The sequence below is a fragment of the Lagopus leucura genome, unplaced genomic scaffold (assembly GCF_019238085.1).
Source record: "Lagopus leucura isolate 7727_CA_CO unplaced genomic scaffold, USGS_WTPT01 Super-Scaffold_100157, whole genome shotgun sequence".
Taxonomy (NCBI): Eukaryota; Metazoa; Chordata; class Aves; order Galliformes; family Phasianidae; genus Lagopus; species Lagopus leucura.
The window spans coordinates 10,079,920-10,095,112 of record NW_024962334.1 but is presented as its reverse complement, the minus strand read 5'-3'; the positions used below and the strand labels follow the sequence as shown (position 1 = coordinate 10,095,112).

At 42.8% G+C, this 15,193-nt stretch overlaps 2 protein-coding genes across 7 annotated transcripts in view; one reads left to right on the top strand and one right to left on the bottom strand.

Moving 5' to 3' along the window:
- Positions 1–717: 717 nt before the first annotated feature.
- ASTE1 (asteroid homolog 1) lies at positions 718–5,594 on the bottom strand. Of its 3 annotated transcripts, XM_042889100.1 has the most exons (4): positions 4,289–5,594; positions 2,201–2,411; positions 1,503–1,698; positions 718–1,199 (listed from the first exon to the last, which is right to left on the bottom strand). In XM_042889100.1, exons 1-4 carry the CDS (start codon positions 5,570–5,572, stop codon positions 908–910), a joined length of 1,983 nt encoding a protein of 660 aa, XP_042745034.1. In that variant the 5' UTR covers positions 5,573–5,594; the 3' UTR covers positions 718–907. The 3 variants fall into 3 exon arrangements, 2 of the variants coding, with proteins under 2 accessions (XP_042745034.1, XP_042745036.1); XM_042889102.1 differs by lacking the exon at positions 718–1,199 and having other exon boundaries at positions 1,555–1,698; positions 2,136–2,411; positions 4,289–5,586; XR_006181952.1 differs by lacking the exon at positions 718–1,199 and having other exon boundaries at positions 1,610–1,698; positions 1,818–2,411; positions 4,289–5,586.
- Positions 5,595–5,664: 70 nt separating this feature from the next.
- The window catches only part of NEK11 (NIMA related kinase 11), an 85,639-nt gene continuing 76,110 nt past the window's right edge, over positions 5,665–15,193 (top strand). For 3 of the 4 annotated variants that reach the window (XM_042889105.1, XM_042889103.1, XM_042889106.1), the window contains exons 1-2: positions 5,665–5,706; positions 6,634–6,889. In XM_042889105.1, the coding sequence (XP_042745039.1) occupies positions 6,720–6,889 (170 nt within the window). In that variant the 5' untranslated portion in view covers positions 5,665–5,706; positions 6,634–6,719. Of the gene's footprint in view, positions 5,707–6,347; positions 6,438–6,633; positions 6,890–15,193 lie in introns of those variants that run through there. The other variant, XM_042889104.1, reaches the window with a different exon arrangement.

The window sequence follows — 15,193 nt, the reverse complement described above, 5'->3', positions numbered from 1 at the left end:
GGAACCAATTCAAGATTGTGCTTCTCAGCAAGGCTCAAGAATTATTTGATCTCTGGCATTTTCCCAACATGGGATGAAGGTTAAGATCTCTTCTTACAGCAACAACAAAGTGAAATCAAGCACGCCCGCATTTTTTTGTTTGTTTAAAGACTTAAAATGGGATGATGATTATAAAAGCTATGAAGAACTATAAGCTTCGGAATCGAAACACATGAGATGATAATGATTCAAAGGATGATTTGGAATAATAAGAATTTACGTCCTTAGTTTCTAAAATCATGAACTTAAATATATCACCTTCCACCTATTAAAGTCATCTGCTGGAAACGCGGCTGTAGATGGCTGTAAACGGTCAGAAAGGTGTTGAGCAGTTCTAATAACCTGCTCTGTGGTTGAGTGTGAGTGCCACCTGCTGCTAATTGGGAAAGTAGCAGTTCTGTACTGACATTACTACCATCTCAGCTACTTTCAATTTGATTTGTAAAACTGTAATCATACAGCAGCATAGACAGCTGCTTCTCAGACACAAGTTTGAAAATGGATGTTTTCAAAGTTAGAAGCAGTCAGGGAAAAGGAAGGATAGTAAGCTTGCTTTAAGTGTTCAGAAAAAGAAATGTTCTGAACTGCTCAAGTTCTTTACTCTCATTTTCAATTAGACACCTTTTAATCATCCAACCCCCACTCTCCACCCATACAAAACTCAGACACCAAAGCATGTTGTATGCAGCACCTCTTTTATAGGAGCTTTTGTTACAAAAATACTAAATCCTGGAGGGAGACTCGTTGGTAAAAAAATAAATATCAGGAGCTTGTATGAAAACAGCCAAGCAAATTCCAACACAGTCACATTTTAAATATAATTTCTTCTGTCTCTGTGGCACTGGAAATTATTATAGGAATAATGCTCTCAGTCATCCACACTGAGTGATGCAAACCTATTAACATCACGTAAACGCTGAGTTTCAGACACAGCACACCTGACAGCCTTTGTCTTTTTAGATGCTTTTTTCTTTTTGCAGGACTCAGATTTGGCCTCTGTTTTCTTCTGAAAGAAGTCTGGAGATACAGTTGATATGACTACATTCAACAGAACCTGATAAAACTCAGTCATTTTTGGAGAAGAACTGAACAGATTTTCCACTGAAGGTGTTGACTTAAGCTCTTGATACAGTCCGTGCACGAGGGTCCCACTATAGAGCCTGCTCAAAGGAAGGAGAGAATTCACATTTGCTATCATACCTCAGCAGAAGTACAGAAACATGCAGCGCAGTGGGGAGAACAAACCAAACACCCCAACCACGTCTTAACTACATACAATATTCAACAGCTAGCCCCTAAGAAATATTCTAAGTAGAGTTTTCTCCATATTCTCACCTTTAAAGAAAGGAGTCCAAACTGTGCTAAAATTGGCCAAAGCAGTTTATGACGCAGACATTAAAGCAACATGTGAAAGCACTGCAGAGGGAGCTTATGTGGAAAGCAGATCTCTGAAATGTCCTTACCTAGCTAAGTCTGGCTCAGGAAGAGGACTGCAGAGTAGCTGGTTGAGATACAATCCCATCTCAAGACAGCACTGCCACTGGCAAAAGCCATGTGCAGCATCTAAATCAAAGTCTTTATTTTGCAGTTTCTCTTCTTTCCATTTTAGAAATTCGTTAAAAGCAATTCTGTTGTCTTCTGGGTGGAGAACTGTGGGATCTAGGTTATGGATAGAAAATGACAGACAAATAAATATCCTTCTGTCAACACACGAGAAGTATCTGCAATGTATAGGGCCTACAAATTACCAGTGTTTAGTTGTATTTCTGGAAGCCTACCTAAATGTCTCAACATTAAGATGTACAGTGGAGAAAAAATGTGAGTATCATTATCCATATGAATCTGAAATGATGAAAAAAGTAATTCTGTCAAGTACTTTCCCAGTTCTGGGAGTGAATCCATTTGAGAAGATTACCATCTCACTCCATCCCACTCAAGAAGCAGGTGGCAGTCATTTTCAAGCAGCTTTTGTAGTTCAGAGCCTAAATCAACAGAATAACCCTGGCATGCATCATCTTTGGCATCATATCAAGGACTCTTCCTAAGAAAATGCCACCTTACCCCTAACACGTAGAAACATTACTGAAAGTACTCACCTGTGAGTAAGTACTCACAGAAACTGTGATTTCTGCATCCGAAATTGTATCCTCTGGAGACATACCTGGCTCATTTGTTATCTTGTGCAGTTCTCCAGCTACTATCATTAGAAGTAGAGCCTTTAAGTGATGCAAGTTCACTTTAGGTTCCGAACAACGCGTCCAGTAACAGGTTACAGCAACAGGGAGCTGTAAGTGGGCAGGGACAGATTCTAGCAAACTCATTTTCACTCCTAAAGTCTCCAGCAGAAGTAGCTGACGGTGTGACATTGGCACCTGAAAATAAGCAAAAGATCTTGAAGGAAAAAAAACAGACTTTATTTGTTGCGAGTCATTTCCAGAAGGCAGGTAAGATAATTTAAACTAGCAAATACTTTGTGGTTTTAATTAAAATAAAAAGTTAAGTGTCACAGATACTCTGAACAGGAAGTATTTTTGAAACACCACTTAAAAAGGCAATTTTCACAATTGCCTGAGGTCAGCTGGATTTTAACAGGCTTCAGAGTCTCCTGCAAATCAGGTGATTTACATTACATTCCTATGCAAAAGTTGACTTCGAAAATTCAGCAGGTGTAACATAAAGTTTCCTTAGTATGGCAAATATGTCTCTGTAAATTCATGTCTTCAAAAAGTGGCCCTTTTTTGTGAGCTGTAATGGTGATGCTTGTTCTTGGTATGGCAAGAACACACCTGTTACCACAGAGAAACCTTCAGTGTACAGCTTACCTTTCTCATTTGCAGTATGAGAGCTCATAGCACATTCCTTCTTTGCTGTGCTATTTAAAACACAGCACTACAAACTGTCTACATGCAGTGCTCACTGCGGAACTGGAGCAAGGTGCTCAACTGCAACATGAGTGCTTTGCACATCTGGATTGGGATGGTTGTGCTTATTGCAAAGCAGCAATCCCACAAACAGAAGGTAAACTGAAGCCAATTTTGCCAAGAGTACTCTGAATACAGAGGACCACATCTTGTAACTTGTTGAATTGGTAATTTGTATAGATTTAGTGAGGAGAGTTGTTATAATAACCAAAACTCAAATTCAGTAAGGTATACAGTGCAAGACCACATTTAGGTATCATTAACGTTTCTGAAAGTCCCAAACCACACACTTCACAGATATCTGCATGCTACTCATTCAAAATAACAATAAACCTGTACCACAGCAGGGACAGGCAAGGTTCACAGCCACCACCTGCTGATGACAACACACAAATGTGCTACTGTGGATCTGATGCCAGTGGGCAGAGCCCATGGAATAGGTTCCCCAGGTAGGTGGTTGAGCCATGGATGTGTTTAAAAACCATTAGAATGTGGTGCTCAGGGACATGATTGAGTGGAGGGTTGTTAGAGTTAGGGTAGTATGGTTAGGTTGTGGTTGGACTTGAACTTTAAGGTCTTTTCCAACCTGAGCAATTCTATGATTCTATGTGTAGTATGAAAGGCACTGATTGTATTTCCAAAAGTTTCAAAAACAGGTATGAACCCTGGGTGTTTCCCATTTCAAGGCATAGTCTCAACCATAAGAATTTAAATATACCACAGCTAACGCTGACTAGAACTAACCTAGTACAGACTTCCTTCAATTACAAGTTGCATTTTTCAGGTGTTGTTCTGCTTGGCAAGGAGCAGGGAAGCACGCATAGCAGGATGCATATTCAGAGCAAGAGGAACTGCTGGATAGCTGTAGGTTTACAGATGAAATAATAATGCTGATTTTTAGTAAAAAAGAAAAGCATTTAACTTTGCTCTGAAATATCCGTAACTTGATCAAATGCAAGTTAAATTTAGTAGTGTTGAACTTTTCTAAACCTTTCTAAATTTCACAGAACTGCGAGTCCTTTCCTAAAACGACAAAAGCAAATATTAGTTTAACATTATAGGAAGGACGGGAGGAGGGCTTACACGGGATGATTTAGCAATGCTATCCATGCACGCTGTCAGCCGGTTATGTGATTTGGCTTGGTGTGCTTGGTAGGGGGGAGTGAAGAAATGTGCTTAGCTCCTCAGCCCTCAGAAGCAGGACTGTGTATAGCCGAGCATTTGCTCACTGAAGCCGCTGGGTTCGCCAATCACCTTCAGTGCCCCTGTCAAACACCGCACCTCCTAAGCGCGTGCCACGCTACTAACCTGCTGCGACGAGCACTTACCTGCACTAACTCGTCTAGAGAGAAGCCATCATCGCCAAAAGGCGCGGGGAGGCTCGCCGCTTGGACAAACGTCTTTTTAATTGACTTCTGCACTCGGTCGAACTCGCAGACGGCCGGCAGCGTGCCGCTCCGTGCCTCACGCCGCGCGTCGGCGCCGGGAGCCGCGTGCAGCAGCAGCAGGCCGTACAGAACCCGCCGGATGGGCAGCGCGGCGCCGTGCGCGCTGGGCCGCCGCATGTCCTCCACCTGGACATGGAGGAAGGTGCTCCTCAGAGTTAGGACGTTTGCGACGAGCGGAGCCAGCTCGCCTCTGGCCAAGGCGCCCAGCAGCCACGGCGGCAGCCCCGAGGCCTCGGCCTCCTCGCAGCGGTAGCGGCCCTCCGCGAAGAACTCCTCGAGGTTCACGTCGGACGGCGCGTAGTCCCGCAGGGCCTGGCGCAGCAGCTCCCTCACCGCGTCCCTCCGCCGCCCGCCCACGTGCTTCAGCACGGCGTCCGCCGCCTCCTCGGGCCCCGCGAAGCCCGCCAGCCAGCCGAGCAGCCCCCGCGCGCGGCCGTGCTTCCCGGGCAGCCGCACCCTGCCGAAGAAGCCCTCGAACGCCGCCGCGTCCACGTAGTCGTTGCCACTTACGACGGCGAACAGCGGCAGCGCACTGCTCCTCAGCCGCCCGAAATGCCGGCAGAAGCTCTCCGCCTCGAAGCGCTGCGCGGGGATGTAGCGGCCCGAACGCTCGGTGCGGACGTCCCGCCAGCGGAAGGCGCTCAGCGGGAGGTATCCGCCCGCCAGCGGGAAGATGAAGAAGTCGCTGTCGAGGGACAGCACGGGGCAGCCCCAGCGGTTGGCCAAAGCCGCGACCTCGCGGTCGGCCTCGGCCCAGCACTGCACGAAGGGCACCGCCGCCCGGCGCAGAGCCTGCACGAAGGCGTGGCGCGCCAGCAGCGGCAGCGCGCGGCCGCCCTCCCCGCGGGACAGCCCGTGGGCCGCGCGCAGGCGCTCGGCGGCGCGCTCCCGCAGCGTGCCCAGCTTCCTGTCGGCCGCCCCGCGCCCGCCGTCCAGCACCACGAAGGCGGCCACGGCGCAGGAGCGCAGGACGGCGAAGAAGTCGTCCGCGGCCGCCGCGAACGGGCCGTAATCGCCGCCGCGGCGGAAATCGGCGGCGGAGGCGAAGAAGAGGTGGTAGTAGAGGCTGCTGCCGTCGATCACCAGCTTGGTGTCCCGCACGCGCAGCTCCGCGAAGAACGAACCGCGCTCCCCCACGAAGCCCGTCAGCCCCGGGACGCCCATGGCGGCGGCGGCGGAAGCGGCCCTCCGGCCGGGCTCAGCGCGCACGCGCAGCGTCGCCTTGACAACGGCGCCGCTCGGGCCCCGCGGGCTGAGCTGCGGGCTGGGGCTGGAGGGCGGCATCGGGGTGCTGGCAGGTAACCGCCCAGCTTCACGCGGCAGGGTGCCGAGCGGACGAGGGGGGGAATGGCTTTAAGATAAAAGAGGTTCGTGTCGTTGTTAAGGTGGTCTGTAGTAAGTAAAGTTTGGCTGCGTTTCGCCACAAAGTCGCGCTCCTTGGGGCAGCGTGCCAGCACCTCAGCAGGTGAGTGTTGAAATAGGTTGGTGCACATTTGGTTACTGTTTAAAAAAAAAAAAGGTTCCGAACTCATAATCTTCATTTAGGCTCCCTGTTAGTAGGAAAGCAATCCCTTGGCACCAGAAGTTACACGGTTGGTAAAATAAAGGTTTTTTTTCTTCTCTTTTCCAAACAAAACAAAGCATTTTCATATGCAGTGCTGATGAGACAGCAGTAATAGCTGTGCTGATGAACGGGTATTAGGACGTTTCTTTGCACTTGAGGATCCTTTGAAACAAATAATGCAAATAAAAAAGCAAAGTAACAATACCAGTACTGTTTTGGTATGTAAGGAGAAGCATCTGCTCGTTATCGTTTGGAATGAGGAAGGAAAAGAAAACAAAGTCCGTCCAAAAGCATTTTCAGTCATAGCAAGCCAAATTCACAGCAAAAGTTTGCTTCTGCGCTCTCTGCATTTGCAGAAATAGGACCTTAGGCAGACAAGAACTGCAAAACAAAGCTAAACTCTTGGAAAGGTGGATTGCAATCAAATTATTCTAGCAAAAGAGAAAGGAAGAACTTTTGGCAGAAGTGAGTGTTGTTAAAAATCCTGTAGGTTTGTGGTTAGCCAGGAAGCTTTGGTTTGCATAAGCTGGTAGCAGTCAGTCACTCATGTAAGTGCTGACAGATAGCAGAAAGATGGTGGAAGTTGAAGGGCAAATGAAAGAGTAAACAGCTTTCTAGTTAAGATTAGTATATTAACAAATCTTTTTCTTTCTGTTTCAAGGATTTCCTCTGAACATCTGTAGAGGAGTGAAAGGATTTGAAAACTGCATTCTAGAGAAATTTGGGTAGTTTCTGTTACACGGAGCAATGCTGAAATTTCAAGAAACTGCTAAGCATGTCAGCATTTCCAGCTCTAATTCTGCTTGCTCAGATGCTGCTATCGCAAGGAGATACACTATTCAGAGGAAACTTGGCAACGGGAGCTTTGGAAGCGTGTATCTGGTTTCTGACAAGAAAGCAAAACAAGGAGATGAATTGTAAGTAATCCCTTTACATACTTGGAAAAAAAAAAAATGGTTTGGACCATAATTCTTGCATTGTAGATGTTTCTTTATATTGATTTGTTTCTACTCTTAAGTTTGGTGTTATGTTGCAGCATTTACTGTTCAACTGTAGTGAGGACAGAAGAGCAGACTTTATGCTGACTCTTTGTTTAAAATAGTTTATGAGATACGGAGGATGTCAGGGGAAGTTCTTTGCAGAGACAGTGGTGAGGTGCTGGAACAGCTGCCCAGAGGGGTTGTGGATGCCCCTCCCTGGAGATGTTCAAGGCCAGGTTGGATGGGGCCCTGGGCAGCCTGGTCTGGTATTAAATGTGGAAGCTGGTGGCCCTGCCTGTGGTGGGGGGGTTGGAGATTCATGATCCTTGAGGTCCCTTTCAACCCAGGCCATCTGTGTGATAAGTCTGTGTCATTGTGCTTGTATCTAACTTCTATTTATTACATAAGACAGGGGAGAGGTGAGTGGAAAATCTCTGACCCTTCTCTCCGTAGCGATGTTTACATAAAGCTGTGCAACAACTGATTTAAACAAGAAAATAGCTTATTCCTAATGTCATACCTTGAACAAGTTATTAATGTAGAATGCACACTGTGAAGGACCTGGTATTTATTCAGAACTGAGGTAGATTTCTTCAATGTCCCAACAAGAAGCAGGGCATGGATGTATGCCAGTTTTCACAAATTTGTGTTCTTTGTAGCAATTTTTTTTCATTAAAGGCTTACGGATTGTAATTTATAAACTGTGAGTAATTATATAAATATGTATTATATAATTGGTGTGAGTATAATGCAGGTGTGTGGTTCATATTTGGAGGCCTTGCGTTTAATAAGTAAATCCTGTTCTGCAAGTTAATAAAAATGCTTACGAAAATGCTGGACATTTCATTTCCTGCTCATCCTTCTTCATCAAGGTGATACCTCTGTTTTTAAAAACGTGGAGGATGAGAATCCTTATTCTACTAAGTCCTGCTGCAACAGTGTCTAGCTCTGTAATGGTTCATTCAGCGCTCATTAAAGCAGTGACGTTTTGAACATGAGCAAGGAAATGTCAGAATTTCTGAACATAGAAATAGATTTCCCTCTTTATTTCTGATGTTTTCTTATTTACTTTTAGCAAATGCTTGGTGACACCCAATTGGAATTCAGGAATTATTTCATGCCCCTGTGAGGACTGACACTGTTACTGAGGTGTCAAAAAAGAAACACTACAGTACTGATCTTTGTCTTAATAACTGAGTTGTGTAAATGAAACTTCAGAAGGAGTAGTTACAGAAATTCCAGTAAACAGCATTTGCATGTGCTGTATGCCTTACTGATAGCATTATTTCTCTTAATTGCCAACAAATCTTGATTTTTGTACCTGTCTGAAAGTAGGCAGGTCTCATCAGTTTGACTGATAATCCGCTTAGGATTCTGAAGCCATAAAAGACAGATGAACATTTTCAGGAAGCTGGGTGCCTGGATGTCATTGGACTTCATTGTATAGAAATGTTTGTGTATTGGTTTGAGACTTCCAACAAATGAAATTAGAATGTGAATATCTCTGTTTTAATCCAGGAAATTTGTGAAGCTTTTTGTTCAAGGTGTGAAAAATCCAGTCAATGTAGTTGACAGCCAGAAATACATTCTTCCTTTAAATCTGGGGGTCTGCTGGTCTTTTCTGATGGATGTGTCAATGAGCACTAGCATGATAAAAAGAACATTTTATTTATTTAGTGCTTCAGTTGTGGTGATAATGACAAGGCATCCTTGGCAATGCTGCTGTAATAAATGTGTGTCCATGACGTGGTTCTTTCACTTGTTGCCCTTCAACGTCAATTTGCAGATTCTCAGCTCCTTGGATCGGGGTTGAAGGCCGCTAATTTCTTTGATTTTTCTGGCTGGGTTTTAGATCTCTCATGGCTCTATCTGTGGTTTGATTGGTTTAATTGTTTTTAGATGAAAACTTTGAAAATAGTAGTAGAAACAATTTATGAATTTTATTTTCCTGTTGGCATCCTTTACCATGCAGATAGGATGACTCCCTCGGCTTGTATGACCATTCAGAATTTGATTGAGTATGGTTGAATTCAGAATATTAACAGAATATTGAGCTCTGGGTCCTCAGTTCCCCCCTTCCTTTTCCCCCCTTCCCGCTACAGAACAAACTGCCAAACCTCAAAACTCCAGGAATGTGTATTTTGCCTTTAAGTAGTTATTACCTCTATTTTTTTTTTCCTTCAGTTTTTTTTCTTTGAAAACTTAAATTCTTAATGATGGTTTTTTAGACAAACACTTACTGCTTCGGCATTTCATGCCTGTGTTTGAGGCTGTCAGTCCTCATCCATCCCCAGGCCAGGCTGTGAGTATCAAAAACCGTATTCTTTTTTGCTGTTGTTGTTTGTGAGTCTTTATGTTGTCTGTGAGTTTTTATGACTGCACGAGTATGTAACTATCTGAAGCGCTGATATTATAATGCAGTTCACCATTTGATCACTAGGGGATACTCGTGTATCACCGTTTTTCTCTTTCCTCTGAGCAACGGATGTAAGTCGAAGAGCAGATTGCCCCAACTTTCTGTCATTTCTGTGCTAAAAGATGACAAAAATATAGGCCCCAGTGATGTGAAAGCTCGAGCTTTAGAGTTTAGGTACTTTCTTCTCTTTAACCCTATCCATTGTTTAAAGTGATAAAATACACTGCTTACTGCTTGTTAGATTTTCCTTTGAGAAATACGTATGTTTTCAGATGAAAAATTGTGGGTTTTTTTCATCATGTTTCATACTCATTTAGAGTAATACATGTCAGAGTGTATTATGTTTATTACCTGTTTAAAAAAAATAATATATATATATATATATTTTAGAGATCTGAAAGCGCTTTGGCAGAAAAAGGGGAATTGAGATACTTAAGTCCCAAGTGACCTCAACAGAATTAGATTTCTGTTTTTATTGTTTCAGAGATGGTTCAGAACGTACCAAGAAAAATGTGACAGCTGACTTGCTGAGCTCTTGTGTGATACATGTGAGTTGTGTCTTGTACAGATGACACGGATAGGAAGTACTGCTGCTGTGGTGGTGTATGTAGCTCTTGTACTATGCAGTGGTAGGAGTAGTTCCCTTGTATGACCCATTCCTTTCCTCTATAACCTCCTAATTTGTATAGTTTGTAACTTGTAATTTTTTATTGCCTTTTATGTTTATGATGCAGTGTGCTTTCTTTTTGACTAGATGACTCCAAAAACCTTTATCATTTTCATTTTGCCATGCCCTGTTTAAACTAGAAAATTATATGTTAGTGTAAACAGCTGTCAGTTACATACATAGCTAAGCACCCGAATGTCTCAGCTAGGGAAAATTTTTATTCACACAACACATTTTCTAATGTTGATGAGCTCCATTTTCCGTTAGACAGTAAATTGTTTCTAGTTGTCATATAATCTTAAAAACACTGTCACAGGATTGCTCTCATTTACTTAGCTTTTCTGCCTATACAACTTGTTTTTTCTCCTTTCCCAAGTAGTGTAGTCTGAAATGAAGAAGGAGGAAACCAGGCTAGTGATTAGTACTCTGGGTTGAGATGGTGCCCATGGAGTTATTTCAGACTAGCCATCGGCTTTAGGGATCACGCTTACCTCTTGTCAGAACTGCTTTGTGTAGATACGGAACAAATAACTCTCTTGAGTTTGATAATAATCTCATAAAAAGAAAAACACAGGTTCTTGTGTTTAGATATTTGGCTAGGGAATGTGATTTTTGTCTCCTTGCTTGTGTAGCCAGTTAGCTCATCTGCTCTCCATCTCCTACAAGAGCTTTTGATTCTGTTGAATGATTCTCATCAGTTATTATAGAGGGTTACACATCTCAAAGACAGAAATTCCTGCAACTTAGGAAACTAAACAGCAGATGAGAATAAAATAATGGCCTCATAAAGACAAAGGCCTTAACCAGGAGAAGACTTCTTTATGAAAGAGTTTCTTCTGTACTAGACAGCTTGTGCATGGGAGATATCATAGATTTCCTTGTGTTTGGGAAGAAGCTATGGTTAGAGTTTTTATCGTCTTAGACCACAAATTCAGGTAGGCACAAGAGATATTTATAGGAAACAAGCTTCTTAGTTCCAGTTTAAACAGAATGGCTTGTTTTCTGTATTATTTGATATTTTCACCGTTAGATATTTGCAAATCTTTTGATTCTGTACATTCATTAAAAGTGAGATTTAATTGCCTAATATTGACACTACCCTTTTGTTCTACTACTCTCTAAAATGAGCTTTGATAAATCTGTATTTCAAATTGCAAACTGATTTAGGTGATATGTAACTGAAGTTCAGATAAGGATTGCATCCTCCTGCAAATATTTGCTTTGTTTTTTAATCTTTTTCCAGGGTTTGAACTGATTTTAGGCATGGTAGATGGGAATGCAAATGACTGGTTGCCTATTAGTGGAGTTTTTTATGTTTTTTACAGGCTCTGGTGTTGACTCTTTTAGGAAGAAAAAATGGTAGCTTTAATAAGGGTAAAAATTACTTCTGTATAAGTTTTTTTTCCCCCATTTTTTATTTTCTAGAAGTTGCATTAGAAATGAAGTTGGGCCTATGCCTTTCTTTAAGTAGCAAGGGAGAAATAGTGCTACACAGTCACTTTTCCAGACCTACGTAAACCTGCTGTGGAAAACTGTCTATTAAGAATGATTCTTGGCATATATGTGGCACCTTTTCCATTCTGGGACCTCAGAGCACTTTTCAGAGCTGTGAAATATTTTTACCCAGTTTGTAGATGGGCAAGAAACAGAAAGGTTAAATAGTTTGCATGTATTCATGCAGGGAGATGGTGATAGGCCTGGGAAATAACTGGACCCTATTTGCTGTGTCATTTATTGGTGTTTTGAAGATCCTGCTACTATTTAGCAAGATTAACTGCACTGTAGATGCACAACCCTTGTCAAGAGCTCAATATAATGAGGGCCAGTTCTACAGTTTGGATGGAACCTGTCTGTATGTGGCAGAAAGGAAGCCTGGTTTCCTACAGTCTTGCATCCTGTGTCCCCTTGTCCTACCACAAGAAGCTCCACTCTTTCACTGCACCGTTATGACTACACTCAATTTCCTGGAATGTCCTCTGTTTTCACTGCTCAAATTTCTTCCTTCCCTCTAATATTCCTCTAGTATTGTAGATAGTACTTGTATTTTCTTTCTGTATGACCTAATTAGTGGCTAGGGAAGCAGCCCGTTGAGATGTGGTTGTGAAGATTTGCACAGCTGAGGTGACTGTGCTATGCACAGTGCCATTTGGCAGCTCAGACAGTGTAGAACTGACATCCAGGGGTCACTAATTGAAAGTTCTTGCACTTCCTACTTAGAGCATTATGTAATTGCTTGAAATTGCTGTTCTTCTGACAGGTTTGATTGAAACTGCACAGTACGTCTGCAAGTGATTGGTAGTTGGTCAATTCTTTCCTTTGTATAGACTGTTAAAAATATTCCATTACATTTTATCGCCACGTGACAGATGGCAGCAGAGGGGCAGCCTGACAAAATGGTGTCTGACATGGAAGTGCGTGTGAAGCAAAGATGTGGAACTGAGTTCCTCCATATGGAAATTAATGTAGACATTCATTGGCACTTGCTGAGTATTTGAGGAGACCAACCAGTGGATGTGAGCACAGGATGGTGTGTCTCACCAGTGGTGTTAGTGACATAAATGCAGATATTGGGTGGCTGTGCAGATTTTGATGAGCCTGGCATGCAGGTTCTTGTTCATTGCTGACAAAAATGCGTAGTTAATGGTGTTGACTACATGGAAAAATGCAGTTTTGTAGCTGAGAATTTGCTCTATCAAATAGTGTTATTGTGCTCTTTGTATCTATTGTAGTTGCCATGATAATAAGAACAAAGTTTTGGAGCAACCTACATACTTTGAATTAGTCTCCAACTTGCCAGTTTACTTGATCTTTGTTTTCTGTGCTCAGTTCTTTGTCAGCATATAATAGGTAAATGCTTTGAAGCATAGTTGATCTAATTTGCTAGGAAGCTCAAGTCACTTGTATGTCCAACTACAACACCAATTTTATTAGCAAAGCTTTTCAATATTGTTTCTAAGAAAGAGTTTGCATGAGTTTTTTTTAAGCAAAGAGTCAGTATGGTTTTGAATTTTCTTGAATATTCAGAAAAAAAATTACTTAAAATTTACAAATTGACTTCAGAGTGCAGAGCATAGAATTTTGTTTCTCTTGTGGCTTCTTAACTGGCATGTGATTTTTTGCAAAAGTGCTTCTCAGTTTTTTGAGGTGCTTGCCTTCGTTTCTGACCAACATGGTAATAATACTCCTGCAGTCACTTTTATCCTTGTCCCCCTGAGTGATTACTCACAACAGGTAATTATGATTAAACACAATCCCTTTTTGTAACAGAGATTTACAATAGCCCGAAGGACAGTGCTGCCCATACAGATACGAATCTCCTGATCAACTGTGTGAATTGGAGCTCTGGGTTAAGTTTCACTTGCTCGTAGCCCTGCATAGGCAAGCAGATGAAGTAGGCGGATGGGGACTTCTGACTCATCCATATTCATCAGGTTCTTACAGGTGCCCTTGGTGGAAAGCACACAGGGATGTGCCAAGCTCCCTGGACTGCTCCTGCAGGTGGTAGTCGTGGGGTGTCAGCCGGCTTCTGCGCCTGCCTTGCATAATGCCATTAATCCAGGCTCGCACTAGGATTCCTTGGGAACTTAGCTGAATAATTTATCACATGGCTTTCAATTATTTATGAATTCTTATTACAAATGAAATAAAATCTAAAGGCGGAAGAGTTTTGTAACTCATGAATATCCAAGTGACAGCCAGCAGATTGCTTTGTTGCTAAATCCCTGTTTGCTGCCCCTTTGCTTCTCTGAAGGCATTCCAAGGGAACGCCCGTTTGAAACCAAACTGATTAAAACAATAACAAATGACTCCCTTGCAGTCGCTGTGTGCTTGTTCATCTAATCGTGCTGTTGGCCTTTTCTTGACTCCCTCATTTAGTAAAAAAAGGAAGTTAAAATCCTTCAGGTCATTTTAGGTGTTTGAAGAGATATTTGTGATCTCCTTGGAAACTGAGCAAAGGTGCAGTTCATAGAGGACCTTCCCTGTCATTGCTTTATTTTGTGTAAGCTTTTCTCAGTGAGCTGCTTATTTTAGCCAGGTGTTCCTCTGCTGCTGGATGTAAGGCTTGGGGCACTATGTGTCACTGCTTAGTTGCAAAACCGTCCTCAGCCCCAGATGAGAGGTAACACTGTGACATGGACAGGGACTTCTTGCTGATTTAGCTAGGGTAGCTGAAGAAGTTGCCCTTCACAAGCTTTCCACTCAAGTGGCTAAGCCTGATTTTCATATTCTGTGAGAAATGCTAGGGGAGTCAAGACCTAGATAAATGTCTGAGTCCTTACAGAAACCTCCTGATGTTAGCTTCTGCTCTTGAGTTTTAGTTTAACAGTGTACCTGCAAATGGACATTGAGTTTACTCTATATACCACCCCCACAAAGCTGAGCTCCTACAGGTTCCCACAACTCACTAGGTTGTGATCTTGTGTGCAGGCAGCAAGCAGGGCTGGTGCTTGACTTAATTCTTTTTCGTAACGTTTACAAGCAGTATTTTCAGCACTGAGCACAGAGTTGTGCTTAAGGCGTTGTTGGTGAATTATTGGTGCTTTGAGGTGCACAGCACAGACAGAATATAATGATTTTGTAATTAAGCAAATGTGCCTTGAGGTCACCACTGTCTGATTCATTTTATTGAAACCAATGTTCAATTTTTATGCTGTTGTAAGCTAATTTAGTAAGAAAATGGAGAGTTATAGTATATTACTTCAGGCCAAATTGTGACCACCTGCCTCAAAGATTCTGTGTGGTTTTGCAGTATTTGTATATAGCTGCCTATTGTAGCTCACTGTACATAGGTCTTTCCAAAAGTAGTGCATTCAATTTATTTCCATGGAAACTACAACAGATGAAAGAGTACAATAACACTGTTGGATGGAGGAAATTCTCAGCTATGCAGCGCTATTTTTCAACATGGTCACTACCATTAGCTGTGCAGTTTCACCAAAGATGAAGAAGAGAGGCTGCATGCTGTGCTCATCAGAATCTTCCTCAGCAGAGGTGACCAATCCTCTGTCACCACTGCTGAAACGCATCACTCACCACCTCACTGTGCTCACATTCACTGTTTGGTTTCCATTAGCCTTCAGCAAGCATTGATAAATGTTAATGAGCACCATTTTTTCTGCATGAAGGAATTCAGTTTGCACCTTTGCTTCATCTGCAC

Coding starts and splice junctions, on each gene's coding strand:
- ASTE1 (XM_042889100.1), bottom strand. CDS start 5,572: ATGGGCGTCCCGGGGCTGACGGGCTTCGTGGGGGAGCGCGGTTCGTTC. Junction 1,699..2,200: donor CAAGATAACAAATGAGCCAG/GTATGTCTCCAG, acceptor TCCATAACCTAG/ATCCCACAGTTCTCCACCCA. Junction 1,200..1,502: donor CCTGAGCCAGACTTAGCTAG/GTAAGGACATTT, acceptor TCCTTTGAGCAG/GCTCTATAGTGGGACCCTCG.